This window comes from Petaurus breviceps, unplaced genomic scaffold, assembly GCF_028583685.1.
Source record: "Petaurus breviceps papuanus isolate PSGF00001 unplaced genomic scaffold, PetGlider_PUasm1.0 37, whole genome shotgun sequence".
NCBI lineage: Eukaryota > Metazoa > Chordata > Mammalia > Diprotodontia > Petauridae > Petaurus > Petaurus breviceps.
The window spans coordinates 16,535,018-16,549,058 of record NW_027186296.1 but is presented as its reverse complement, the minus strand read 5'-3'; the positions used below and the strand labels follow the sequence as shown (position 1 = coordinate 16,549,058).

Genomic DNA, 14,041 nt, shown 5'->3' with positions numbered 1-14,041 from the left:
AGATACAAAGGCTGATACTATAAGTAAGGAATAGTTTACCTGTCAGATTTATGGAGAATAGAAGAATTTGTGAACAAACAAGAGTTAGAGGACATTATGAAATGCAAAATGGATAATTTTGATTACATTAAATTGAAAAGTTTTTGTAATAAACAAAACTGGTGCGGCCCAGATTAGAAAGGAAGCAGAAAACTGGAAAAGGATTTTTACAATCAGGGAGGGGAGGGAGAGGGGAAAATTAAAAACTCAAAAGTTTGTGGAACTGAATGTTGTAAACTAAAAATAAACTAATTAATTTTTAAAAATATTGTGAGAGATGGGAAGTGTAACTATAATAAGGGTAATGAATTTTGGAAAACAAGGAAGGATAGAGAACTGGGGGTTATAGTGGAGTATGGAGATTGGGAGAGGTGAGATAAAAGTAGAGATTGAACAATAGATGGCTGTGGAGGTCATAGAGATGAACTTCAGAATTCTGGATCATTGAGGTGCTATAATTATGGGGGATGATGGCCAGATCAATGTTGTGACCATTTCTGTGTGTGGTTGAGGTGAATGAAGGTGGAGAATATGGAAGTTCAGGAAGTTAATGCAACTGGTACAATTTTGACTGGAGGACTTCCCACTCTACCCCATCTATAAGAAATCTCTCTTTTTGCTTTGACACTGTGCAGGACGTTCTCCATGACAGTGATGGATACCTTAGGCAAGAGTATATCTCCATTTTATACCATGCTTATTGATGATAATCAGGACTATTGAACAAAATCATTTCTGTAGTTACATACATAAAAGAACCTTATATGATCTCAACAATCAATAATAAATCCACCTCTTGTATTCTCTACACTTTTCAGCTAGTTGTAGGACTCTGAAGATGAAGCCTTCCTCAAAAAAAAACCCAACAAATCATTTGCAGAAGTCTACCTGTTTATTTTTCCTATTTTTATCTGGAGTACCCTTAACATAGAGGCAGATCATTTTCATGCAAATTCCATAGAGATGAGCATGTACACATAGGAATTTTTAGTTACCGATGTCCTCAGTAATAATATTATCTATGATTTCATTTTCAAAAGCATTTGCTGTCCTCTCTACTTTCAAATAGCTTGAGAATAGATCTGACAAAAAATGTTACACAGCCATCATCTTGGTACAAGCCCTGGTCCCCCTGACTTGCCTCCCTCAACTCCAATCCATTCTCCACTGAACTGCCGAAGTGATTTCCCTAAAGCACAAATCTGACCACCTCACTGCCTTCAGTCCTCATTTCCCCATTCCACTTTTGCTGTATCTTGTATGCTCAAAGGTAGTTGTATACATGTTTTCTCCCCTATTAGAATGTGTTCTCCTAACAAGGACTCTGTTTTCTTTGTATCTCCAGAACTTGGCACAATAGTTGGCACATAATAAATATTTGTTGATTGACTAATTAACTGTCACATCCAGCATGGTTCTCTCTATTTTTTTTCCTGCATGGACTTGTTCTGTTTCAGCTTTTCTTCTTGATGGCATTTTCATTAGTACCCCTTCCTCTGCTTCATGGAGCATTTGTACCTTATTTGTCCATGAGATTTCCATAGAAGAGACAATGAAGTACACCTACCTCCTTATAGCAGAGAAGTGGGGGGGGGGGGCGGATTATTGGGACAGAATGATGTAAACATTGTCAGATTCATTCACTGGAACTGATTTTGTTTAATTGTTTTTTTTTTTTATTTATCAAAAGAAAGGTTTCAATCTGGAGTGAACCTGGGATTTAATAGTGATTTAAAGACAAACTATGTAAATAATTTTTTTAAAAGAAAAAAGGCTAGATTGCTGATATTTACTCCTAAGGGTGTCACCTAACCTTGGATTTGTGAATTTACATTTTCAGGAGATTGACAAGTTGGAACCATATCCAGATGACAGAAATGTTTCTCTGTGCGGGACAGGAAATGAAAAGGACAGTGCAGACTCAAATGGATATTCTTGGAGCCTGGGAATTAAGGATTCAGAAAAGCATCACTATCTTCTTATCATCTGGAGAGTATTCACAAAGTCATTCAGTAAAGAGGAATGAGTTTTGACATAATAGATCCTCATGTAGATGGTCTATCACAAAATCTCTCTGGCTCATGCCCCCACTCATGCAGAACCTGGGAATGTCAGTTGTCTGTTCCTCATTTTGTCTTCATCCATGTTATTCATTTTAGATTATAAATTATAAACTTGCAGAAGGTACTTTCTGTTTATAGAGCCTAAGATAACTTCTAGTACAAAAAGTTAATGGGGATAATGGGGACAAATAGAGCTATACTCTCCCTTGTGAGTTCAGTTCAATTCAATAAACATTTATTAATCATCTACTATGCGATCTTCAGGCTCTGGGGAGATTGAGAAAAGAAAATAGTTTCTGCCCTTAGGGAGCTTACATTGTCCCCATCCTCCTGAGATTTTCCCACTCTAACCTGCAAGTTATCTAATCAGATAGTAGATTTCTGAGAGTTAGGATTTATTTATTTCTTTTTTCATTTATTTGTTTGTTTGTTTAGGGGTAGTTTTGAATTCCTGTGAATTCATCTATAGGAAACTCCCAGTGTGGATACTTCCTCTACAGATACAGATTAGAAACACATTTGTAACTTAGAGTTTTTGAGAGCTTTTTTTGAGTAGTACTACCAAACATAATAGAAACTGAGGCCACTAAACCACATATAAGGATTCTTGCAGGCTGCATAATTACTTAGAAAACCACATATTAATACAATCTATGTTCTGTTATATATTTATTTTGTTAACTATCTCCCAATTACATTTTAATCTGGTTTGGGCCACACTCAGGTTTAACGCCTCTGGCCTAGAGCACTGAGATAACAGTTGCACAGTTAACATCCATTGGAAGCAGGATTTGAATCTAGCTCTTTCTGCCAGGAAGCCTGGCCCTCTAGCCACTGTAGCAGGCTACTTCTGTGGGTTAGGATTACTTGCTGAAAAAGCAAAGGTTAGAATAAAATGTATACATGTTAAATGTAAGCAATACTTTACAAGATAGTAGACAATACTTTACAAGATAGTGTTTTAATGAATGGGACAGAAACTGACTTTCTATATCAAACTCCCTTTATGAACAGCTTTAGGCTGGATGTTGTTTTTCCCAGCACAGTTCACAGAGGAGCTGCTAAAAAAAAAAAAAAAGTGAGCCACTGCTTCCTTACATCGACATATTTTTGTCATGGTTAGGAAAATAAAAAAAAGAGATGACAGGATCACTAGGAGGTAATAGCTTTTCTGGTCCTTAGAAATTATTCCTCTTGGGTAAGTGACTTGGTGCATTCTCTTTGGGTGCAATAAAAAGGGAGTGTTTTTAAGAACACTTTATTCCTCATCTCTAAGACCATCATTTGAGTCTGCATTCTCCCTTATGCTTCCTATCCTGCCTGCACTAGCATCTACAGCATCTGGATATGGTCCTGACTTCTGACTCCTTTGAATATAAAAATTCAGAAAGCCAAAAATAGGGATGTGCCAGGAATATTTTCAGTTAGAACTTTTCTTCCTTTTAAAAAAACACTTTGTTGGATGCCTTTTGTCTTTATATCACAATTATTTTCTAGCTTCCCTCCAGGTCAATGCTAACTTTGAGAATGAAAGATATTTAAGCAGCAATATCTGATAAACTGACCATATCTGACAATGTATATAACATTTAATCTTAATAGTCCTCCACTTTGCTGTAGAGTGATAGAGGATGGATGATGTGTTTCATTATCTGCCATCCAGGACCTTCACTGATTTTTCATTTACTCAGAGTTTGGTTTCCTTTTAGTGATCTTTCCATTTACATTGTTGTAGTTATCATATATATATATATTTTTTTTTTCTTTTGATCCTTTTTGTTGTTCTGTTCTGCATAAGTCCATACAATTCTTCCCATGTCTTCCTGGATTCCTCATTTTTAACGTTTCATATTGATTAACATATAATATTCACATATCATAATATTCTTAGCCATCCTCCAATCAATAGGCATCCACTTTGTTTCTGATTTGCTTCCCACAGAGATTGCTAGTCTATCAATAGTTTGGCATATGTTAAATCTTTGTTCCTTTCTTGGGGTATATGCCCACTAGTGGGACTGCTGAATCAAAGGATTAATCTGGAAGAAACTATGCTTTATGATATAATGTTTGTTCTTGACTTGTGTTGGTGGTATATTTAAAAAAGGGATGTGTTTTCCATCTGGATATTAAATACTCTAATATTCTCATTATGCTAGAACTTAGTTTATGTATTTTCTGTACATGGCTGAGCCATGAGTTAAAGGTTTTGTGATAACCAAGTAAAGGTAACATAAGTGGGGGATCTTATGCATTAATCATTGAATTGATAATGAGTCTGCCTTTATACCCCAGGGACTTTCTGGCACACTCCTTTTCTCTTCAGTCAGTATATCATTTTCTTATAAATGTTTAGAGATTTCAGTGAAACAAGCTGTGTATCCTGTGTAGAAAGCATCCTTCCATGTAATTGGCCTGTATTTGGATAGCCCACTGGTGTTCTCATGTTTTGGTAATAAAAATGTGATATCTTCTGTGAGGAATGATGCGAACAGACTTGCATCAGAAGAGAAGATGGTAAAGTGCTTTGCTGGTTTTTCATGCACTTCTGTGAAGTATCTGAGGCAATAGTTATGCATCTTATTCAGATCTTCTGCTTTCAAGTTATTTTAGGCAAACAAGAATTTTAATCACCTCCTTGAAGTAACCATTCTTTCCTTGAATACACAAAGTCACTGTTCCAAATCTCATCCAAGTTGTGCTTTTTTCTTGGGTAGGACTTCTTTTGATCATATAGATGGACCAGCAGCGAGTAGAGCACAGGACGTGGGGCCATGAAGACCTGAGTTCAAATCTTGTCTCAAATCCTTAATAGCCTTGTGACCCTTGGCAAGTCACTACCCCTCTGTACTTTATTTCCTCATCTAATAATAATGCCCTACAGCAAGGGATTTGGAGGCAGCTAGGTGGTGCAGTGCATAGTGTGCTGGGTCTAGAGTCAGGAAGACTTGTCTTCATGAGTTCAAATCTGGCATCAGACACTTATTAGCTGTGTGACTCTGGGCAAGTCACTTAATCTAGTTTCCTTGTACGTAAAATGAGACAGAGAAGGAAATGGCAAACCATTAGGCCACTCCAGCATCTTTGCCAAGGTAACCTTAAGTGGGGTTACAAAGAGTTGGACACGACTGAACAAAAACATTGAGGATTTGTGGTAACGATTAAAGAGTAAACATGTAAAGTGCTTGGCAAACCTTAGAGTGCTATATAAATGCTATTTGCTGTTGTGATTAAAGTGGCAAGAAATTTTTCACTTCCTATTTTGTGGTTCTCTCCTCTAATTTTTTTGCTTTTCAGACTTTTAGTGACTGATTTTTAAAAATTGATGCTCCATTTTTATTTTGTCCTTTGAATTGCTTTAACTCTATTGCCCCAGTTTTTTGGTTTTTACTTTCTTTTAAATTTTGTTTTGTTTGTTTTTGGAGGGCAATTGGGATTAAGTGACTTGCCAAAGGTCAGATGGCTAGTTTTTGTGTTAAGTCTCTGAGGCTGGGTTTGAACTTGGGTCCTCCTGACTCCAGGGCTGGTGCTCTATTCACTGCTCCAGCTAGCCACCCCTTGGCTTTCACTTTCAATCGTTGATTTAGAGTATCAAGAATTGCTGCTATTCTTTTGTTTTCCAAATCCATTCTGTGTATTTCTTTGTCATTGTCTTTAATTGGGTGGTTTAGTTTAACAAATTTTCAGCTGCATGTACTGGCTGGACATTTATGTAATCTTTAATACGTCTTTAATAGTTTTATTAAGCTGCTCCCAGACATTGTCCTTAGAAGCATTCCTAGGTAGTTCTACCTTTCCTTCTAAGGTCTTTACCATTGTAATACCTACCACATATACTGTTGTTTCCAAGACCTTAAACACTGGGTAAGAATGTATTACTTTGGAATGGCTAGTTTGAACGTCCCTGTTCTGGTAGAATTTGTCTGCTAATTGTATTTATATTGTCAAACTCAAAAAGGACTTGTAAGTCCATTCTAAGTATGCCCAATCCTTTTAATAATAATTTGATTATTGACACTATTTTTGTCACATCTCGTTATTAGGTAGTTCTTTTGGAGTGTGTGTTAGGTATAGACTTTCTTTTTTTCTAAGATTAAAAAAAATCCTTTCTTCTTTTAGGTTAGTACTTTGTTCCTGCAATTAGATTTTCCTAAATGACTTTGATGCAATTCTATTCTCACAGGCTCTTTCCCCAACCCTGACACCTATTTACCTTCCCTTTCCCTAGTTTGGAGATTTTTATTTAAATTCTCTCTCTCTCTCTCTCTCTCTCTCTCTCTCTCTTTGTTTACTTATGCTTCTTTCCTTCTGTTTTCCCCTCTCAGTGAAGCATTTTATGAGGCAGAAGGGAATGCATTCCAGGTGTGAGGGATAGCCAATGCAAAAACATGGAGAAAAAGCTGTAGAGTGCTATGCATGTGGTGTCTCCATCCAAATTATACTAAAACTTCTCCTCCAGAGATTATCAATGACCTTATCACCAAATCCAGTGGCTTTTTTTTCTTTCAGTACTTATTCAGCATTTGAGAAGCTTGATTAGGCTGCTAGGGAGTACAGTGAGTCAGGAAGAATTGAGTTCAAATTTTACCTCAGATACTATCTATGACCTTGGGCAAGTCACTTAACTTCTATCTGCCTCAGTTTCCTCAGCTGTAAAATAGGGATAATAGCACTTACCTCACAGGGTTTGTCAAATCATCTAAGGAAATGATATTGTAAAACACTTAAGTGCTTAATAAATGTTTTTTCCGCTTTTCCCCCTGACCACCTTGTTGACAGCCTCTCCTTCCCTGGCTTTTATGACATGATGATACCATGATTTGCCTTCTATTTCCCTGAGTATTTCTATATTTTCTCTTTCAGTGACTACTCTTTCTCTTCCTGTCCTTTCAACGTGGGTCTTCCCCAGATTGTTCCCTTTTGCGACCTCTTTTCTTTCTACACTCTCTTTTTCAACCTTATCCATTCCTCAGCCTTCAATCATCAACTTTAGGCAAATTACTCTTAAATCTGTACCACTATCCCCAAACTCTCGACAGGGCTCCAGTCTCCTATTTCCAGCTGCCTGATGCCTCTCTCCACATGAAGGCTCTGTCAGCACCTCTGTCTGAACAGAGAATGAAGGGCTAGATCTAGAGAAAAGGGTTCAGTCTGAATCTTGGTTTTGTTAAATATAAGCTGTGTGAGCAACGTCAAGTCAGTTAACCTCTATGTGCCTCAGTTTCCTTATCTGTAAAATGAGGATGCTGATCTAGGTGACTTCAAAATTACCTTCTGACTCTAATTCTGTGATCCAAAAATGAACATATGATCATTCTGCCAACATCTATCCCTCCTTTTGTTTTCTCTATTTCTGCTTGATGGCATACTATCACACTAATTTTCCAAGTTTGAAATGTCCAAGTCATCTCTGACTATTTACTTTTCTTGCCCTATTCCCCTCCGCATTCCAATTAGTTCCCAGGCTCTGTTGCATAGTCCTTGGCACCATCAATTCTATCTTCATTGGAATGTAAGCTCCTTACATATTGGGATGATTCCATTCTTTGATTTGGCATCCCCAGTACCTGGCATATTTCCTGGCACATAGAAAGTACTTAAGACTTGTTCATTAATTGATCTACTTCCTTCACTGTTTCCTGCTCCTTCCGCTTTCACAATGCAACCACCTCTTGTGTAGGCTACCATAATAGGTTCCTAACTGGTCTTTCTGTCTCTAATCTCCCCTTTCTCTAAGTTTACCCACACTTCTTTGATCACATAAAAAATGGTCAGTGACTCTCTATTGCCTACATCATAAAGTATAGATTTCCTATATAAGCATTCAAGACCCTCCTTGACTAGCTTATCTTTTCATCCTAATTTCTCAGTTATATCCTTCACATCCTGCATATTCCAGTTAATTTCAGACCATTTGCAGCCCCTTCACACTCTCCCCGCCCATTCTCAGTTCTTATCCTGTTCTCTCCCACCCCTATGCCTTTGTTTGTATTGTTCACAATTCCTGACAATTCTATTCCCATTTCTGCCAATTAAAATCCTCTTCTTCCTTCAAGGATGTCTCTTCACATGTCTCTTCCATGATGATGTCTTACCTGATCCCAGTAGGTGGAAGTGATCTGTCCCTCTCTAAATTTTTCCCACCTTGAAACTCTCCTTTGCAGTTAGTATATTCTCACAGATACAAAAAACTGTAAAGAACCTCAGTGGTCATCTAGTCCAACCCAACTTACAAAAGAACCCTCTCTAAAACATCCAACAAGTAGTCATTTAGCTTTTCCTTGAAAACTTCCAGGGAAGGGGAGTCCACTACCTCCCAGAACAAAGTCCACTTTTGGATATTTTTGATTATAAGCAAAGTGTTCCTTATCTCACTCTTAAGTTGATTTATTTGTAATTTCTAACTTATAGGTGCTTATATGTGTGCCTTTTTCTCCTTTCTGAACTCTAAATTCCTCTAAGGGAGGACTTTTGTCTTATCTTATCCTATATCCCTAGCATCCATCACTTTGCCTTGCATGCAGTAGGTGTTTAATAAATGTTTTGTTGCATTAAATGGATTGGAGTTAGTGATAGCAGGTATGGAGAAAAGACTTTACCTATTTCCTTAGTACTAAGGGCAAAAGAAAAGGTCAAAGCTCTAGGGAGAATCCAGAGAGCTGAAATCAGTGTGCTTCAGTCTTGAGCAGCTCTGAATATTAAATTTCATTAAATATTCTGGAAATAATTTAGGCGGACTGTGAGATTTAACATAGCAGATCATCATTCATTTATTTAGTCAGGTCTAGCAGCTGTCTTCGCATCATTTGCACAAAAAAGGAATAAAATGCCTAACTATTAATGCTGTATATAGTATGAAATGCAAAACATAATTTGAAGTTTTAATAGGATACAGAATGTTGCCAACCACCGGAAAATTTGCATTTCAATATGCGTGGGTGCAGATTGTGTTATGGTGGCCAAAGGCAACCTTATTTTCCATTGTTCTCATTCACAACTCAGAGACACTGAAACCCTGGGCCTCCTTTTATCATGGCTAGTGCCTAGGACTAGAACCCTTCCAAATCCTGAATCATCTGTATTGATCTTGGCAGTTGGATCATTTCACTTTAGAGATTCATTAACATTCGGTGTTAATTGTCTTTCACTTTCCCACTCATTGGCCTTACCTGAAGGAGACTTCTGACACCATCCCTGAAGCAGTCTGCTGCTACTGCAGCATAGAAAGCCTTAATTTTGTTCTTGAGAAGCCAGGCCTGCTTTTTGGCCATGCCGCTGTTCATCTCCTTCACACACTCCTTGCGTGGTCCCTGTATGACATGATGAAATATTGGTCGGTCAAAAGCCATGGCATTCTACATCAAGCCATGGTTGTTTTTTTAAAGGACAAAAATAGGCGACTGAGCTCTGTTAGGCTAAGGGATGGGAGAACACATCCACAAAGGCCACAAAAATTCAGCTCCCCAAACCCACCACCGTTTTTATATTCACATTCTAGCCAAGGAGTCTGGGGTGATTAGCATGTGATTAATTAATTGCGATGATTCTGAGTGAAGTGGGGAGGAGGCAGATGGTGATGAGCCTGGATTCATGGCAGAGCTGTGATGAAAGTGACACTGGAGGAAGATGCCAACAGCCCTTGGCTCAGCCTTCAGGGTCACTTTTAGGGATGGTGAATCAATCATAGCCATGGCATAAATTTAAAGAAACACACAGAGCTTAGTGGGCAGGCTATGTGCTAGGCTGTAGCCCTACATAGTTCATACACTATTAGAGTTGGAAGAGTTCCCAGGGAGTTGAACTAGGTAACCCTCTCATTTTGTAAATGGGCAAACTGAGGCCCAGAGAAGTTAGGTAGCTTGCCCAAGGTCACAAAGTAAATGCCAGAACGGAAACTTCTGACTTCTCATTACAACACTAGGTTACCACTGTTAGATTTCTTTTAAAAAACAACAACAAAAAAAACTATACCTGTGATTTTTATTAGTATGGGGAGTTCTCTGTTAGTGCAGATCAGAACCTTTTTTGTAATTTGTCTTAGAGAGCTGCCAGGATGCTGGGAAATTAAGTGACTTGCCTGGGGTCACACAGCCAGTGTGTATCTGAGTCAAGACTTGAACTAAGATCTTCTCAAGTCTGAGGCCAGTCTTTTTCTCTAGTATGTCATGCTTTCATTTATATGTATCTGCCCCATTCAGATAACTGGGAGAGGGGAGCAGTGAAAAGGGTAGTCTAGACCTTTGATTTCATCAGTTTCTTAATGTGGAAATTCCCATCACCAATGCAGATAGGCAACTAATCACCCAAAGCATAGTTTCTGGGACATTGAATGGTTAAATCGGTTGCTTATATCCTCATAGCTAGAGTGTCAAAGGCAAGCTCTGTACCTGGGTCTTCTAGCCTTTGGGACATCTTGAATAGAATGTTCCAGAGGCATACTCCATAGGCAGCCATAGTTGAGTTACCTAGGCAACTCAAACTCTACATGTCCAAAACAGGACTCATTCCCTGCCCCCCCCCCCCCAAACCCTCCCCTTCATCCAAACTTCTCTATTCTGTCAAGGGCACCATCATTTCCCCACTGTTGTAGTCCCAGGCTTCCAAACTCAGTATCATCCTCAGCTCCTGAATCTCACTCACTTCACATTTCTAATCCATTGCCAAACTACCTTCACAATATCTCTTGTATTGGCCCCTTCTCCCTATTCACATAACATATCTCTATTCATGTAGTCATCACTCTAGTTCAGGCCCTCACCACCTTTCACTTGGACTAAGGCAATAGCCTTCTCATTAATTTCCCTATCCCAATTCTCTTCTCACTCCAATCCATCCTCAAACTCAATTGCCTGAACTAATTTTCCAAAAGAGTCGGTCTCCTCATGTCATCTCCTACTCAGTAAACTCCAGTGGCTCTCATTTAACCTTCAGGATCAAATATAAAGTCCTCTGTTGGGCATTTAAAGCCAGTCACACCCTGGCTTCTTCCTGCCTTTCCAATCTTTTCTTTAGTCCCCTCCACCCAGTTTATAATCCAGGCACATTGACCAACGTGCTATTCCTGGCACATAGCACTCCATCTCCCAACTCCATACCTTTGCACTGACTGTCCCGCATTCTAAGAATGGTCTCCCTCCTCACCTTCACCTCTGCCTTCATTCTGGACTCAACAGAAATCTCACCTTCTACTGGAGGCCTTTTCCATTGCCCTACTTCCATTGCTAGTGCCTTCCCCTCTACCATTACCTTCTATCTATTCTATCTATGGACATATATGTCTTGCATATATCTAGTTATTTACGTGTTGTCTTCTGCCATTTGCATATCAGCTCCCTGGAGACAGACACTTTTTTTTGCCTTTCCTAGTATTCCTAGTATTAAACTCACTGCCACCCTAGAACATAGTTTTTGTTGTTGCAGTCATGTCTTACTCTTCACAACCCAATTTGGGGTTTTCTTGGCAAAGATGCTAGGGTGGTTTGCCATTTCTTTCTCCCCAAATGGTTAATAAATGCTTGTTGATCGAGTGACACCAAGGCCACCTCTCTGTTCATTATACCAGGGGTGGCCAACTCAAATAGAAATGGATCCCTACCGAGGGATATTGACTTAGAAAACCACAACATTAACATTATCTATGTTGCACTGTGCTTTTATTTATTTTCTTAAATGTTTCCCAGTTATATTTTAATTTGGTTCAGGTGCAGTTTGATGTGTTGCATCTTATCATCACTTCCTTAGACAATATGTTAGCTCCTTTCTCCTTCCATTTTAACTTAATTCAACAAGTATTTTTGGAACAGGTTTTAGTGGTCATCTAGTCCAACCCTCTCATTTGTAATTTTAGGAAAGTGAGGTCTTTGAAGGTTCAGTAACTTGGCCAAGTCACTCAGGTAGTAAATGGGAGAAATGAGATTTAAACTCAAGCCCTCTAGTGCACCTTCCATGATACCATGATGTCTGACCCTGTGTAAGAGAAGCGTGAGAGATGGCCTTTATCCTTAGGGAATTGTTGGAAGACTAGACCTACCTATAAACTTGATCAGAAGCATTCTTTGGAAGGATTTTATTTTTCAGTCACTCTGAAAAGTGATGGGATTGGAGACGTTAGAAGCCACTAAGAAGGCAGTGTGGTTGAGAGTGAAGAGAACTGAAGTAGAAATCAGGAGATTGGGATTATAGCCCTGGTTCTAACCTAGCCATATGTGATAGTAATGGCAATTAAAGATTCCCCTGTATTGGCTTGGTTTTCAAATTGATTGTGTTAAAGCCCAGAGTTTGTTAATCCCACCTGTGGGATGGGCTTGTTGATGTGAAAAGAAAGTCCTGAACTGGGAGGAGCTGGTGACGTGGATTTGGAGAGACAAGAGAGAGGCAGAAGATTTTTTTTGGAAGCAGCACCTCGTGGAGAGAGAGAGACTAAGAGAATTGCTGGTGGCCGCTTTGAATTGCCCTGGACTTTTGAGACCTGCCCCCTGAGCTGCCAAGGACTGAGGAGACATGGCTGTTTTGCTGGTACTTTGTCTGTCTGTTTTGATGTTATTTTGCCAGATTTGTCCACTGGTGAAAGACTGTCCTTTTGTTGAAGAAGTCCTGGAACCTGGCTGTTCGCTAAGAAGCCCTGAGACTGTCCTGCAGACAGAGAGTGAATACTGTCCACTGGTGAGGGACAGTACTGTTGTTGCAGGGGTCTGGAGACTGTCCTGCAGACAGAGTGAATACTGTCCACTGGTGAAGGACAGTGCTGTTGTTGCAGGGGTCTGGGAGCCTTTCTGTTGGTACAGAAGCCCTAAAGAAGGATTTTCTTGTTGTATGTTTACAGAAATCCTGGGAGAGGGCTTTGCTAATGTGTTCAGGGGTTTAGGACTGTTCTACAGACAGAGGATGAATTCATGAAGGGACTGGCAATGTATCTTGTGGCCTTGCTAAGCCTTGTCTCCCCAGGAACTAAGATTGCTGAGAACTTGCCTCGAGTCAAGATGAAGAAAAGACCTCCATTTGGGTATTAAGTGCTGTGTTTAAACTTGATGTAACTCTGGGGTAGATTCAATTGTGATCCAGGGGTGGGGAACTTTTGACCTTATGTTTGGAAACTAATCTCCATTTGAGAAGAGGGGCTTTGTGGTGGATTTAATTAAGGTATAGCCTAGGGGTGGAGAAGTATTTAGAACAGAGACTTTGTAATTGATTGAATGACTGGAAGGTCCTGGGGTTGGGGTAGTACTTGGAGATTATTTAATCACACTTAGTAAATGCTGTATTTTGAATGATGTCATGTTTTAATCTTCTCTGTTCTTGGTTTGTCACTGAATAAAATAGAGAGCACCTATGCTGGTATTTTGAACCTGGGAAGTTGCCTTTCCTTGGCATTACATTACACCATATGACCTTGGGCAAGTGTCTTGGTCTCTCTGAGCAGCTGTAAAAGGACGGAGATAGACTACTAATCCAGGGTTTCTTCACCTTTTTTTTTTCTTGAGGTATTGCCTTTTATCGAAGTCTGTGGACCTTTTCTCTTAAATGCATAATATAAAATATAAATATTTAAATAGATATAAATACATAAAATATAAATATAAAATACACAGGATTACAAAGGAAATCAATTACATGAAAATACTGTTATCAAAATATCTTTTTAGAAAATAAGTTCACAGACCTCAGGTTAAGAACCTCTGTACTAAAGTGATCTCTAAGTTCCCTCTCAGCCCTAAAATTCTATTCGATATGGGATATGACTTGGATCTATCTTGGGTCTCTCTACCCTGTAGTACAAAGCAAAGAAGGGAAATTCAATGAAGGGTGCCCAACAGAGAAAGTAGACATGGAACAGAGAAATCACTGCCAGATCCAGGAAGGATGTGCCTTAGCATCAGCCTATGGATTGTACTACCATGACTGTGAACCCCTGGGGAAACTGGCACTTATTTAAATAAATA

General features: G+C 39.1%; 1 protein-coding gene across 3 annotated transcripts in view; it reads right to left on the bottom strand.

Moving 5' to 3' along the window:
• SLC12A1 (solute carrier family 12 member 1) overlaps positions 1–14,041 on the bottom strand; it is a 138,376-nt gene that overhangs the window by 49,458 nt on the left and 74,877 nt on the right. For all 3 annotated transcript variants that reach the window (XM_069097987.1, XM_069097985.1, XM_069097986.1), the window contains exon 18: positions 9,272–9,412. In XM_069097987.1, the coding sequence (XP_068954088.1) occupies positions 9,272–9,412 (141 nt within the window). The remainder of the gene's footprint in view (positions 1–9,271; positions 9,413–14,041) is intronic.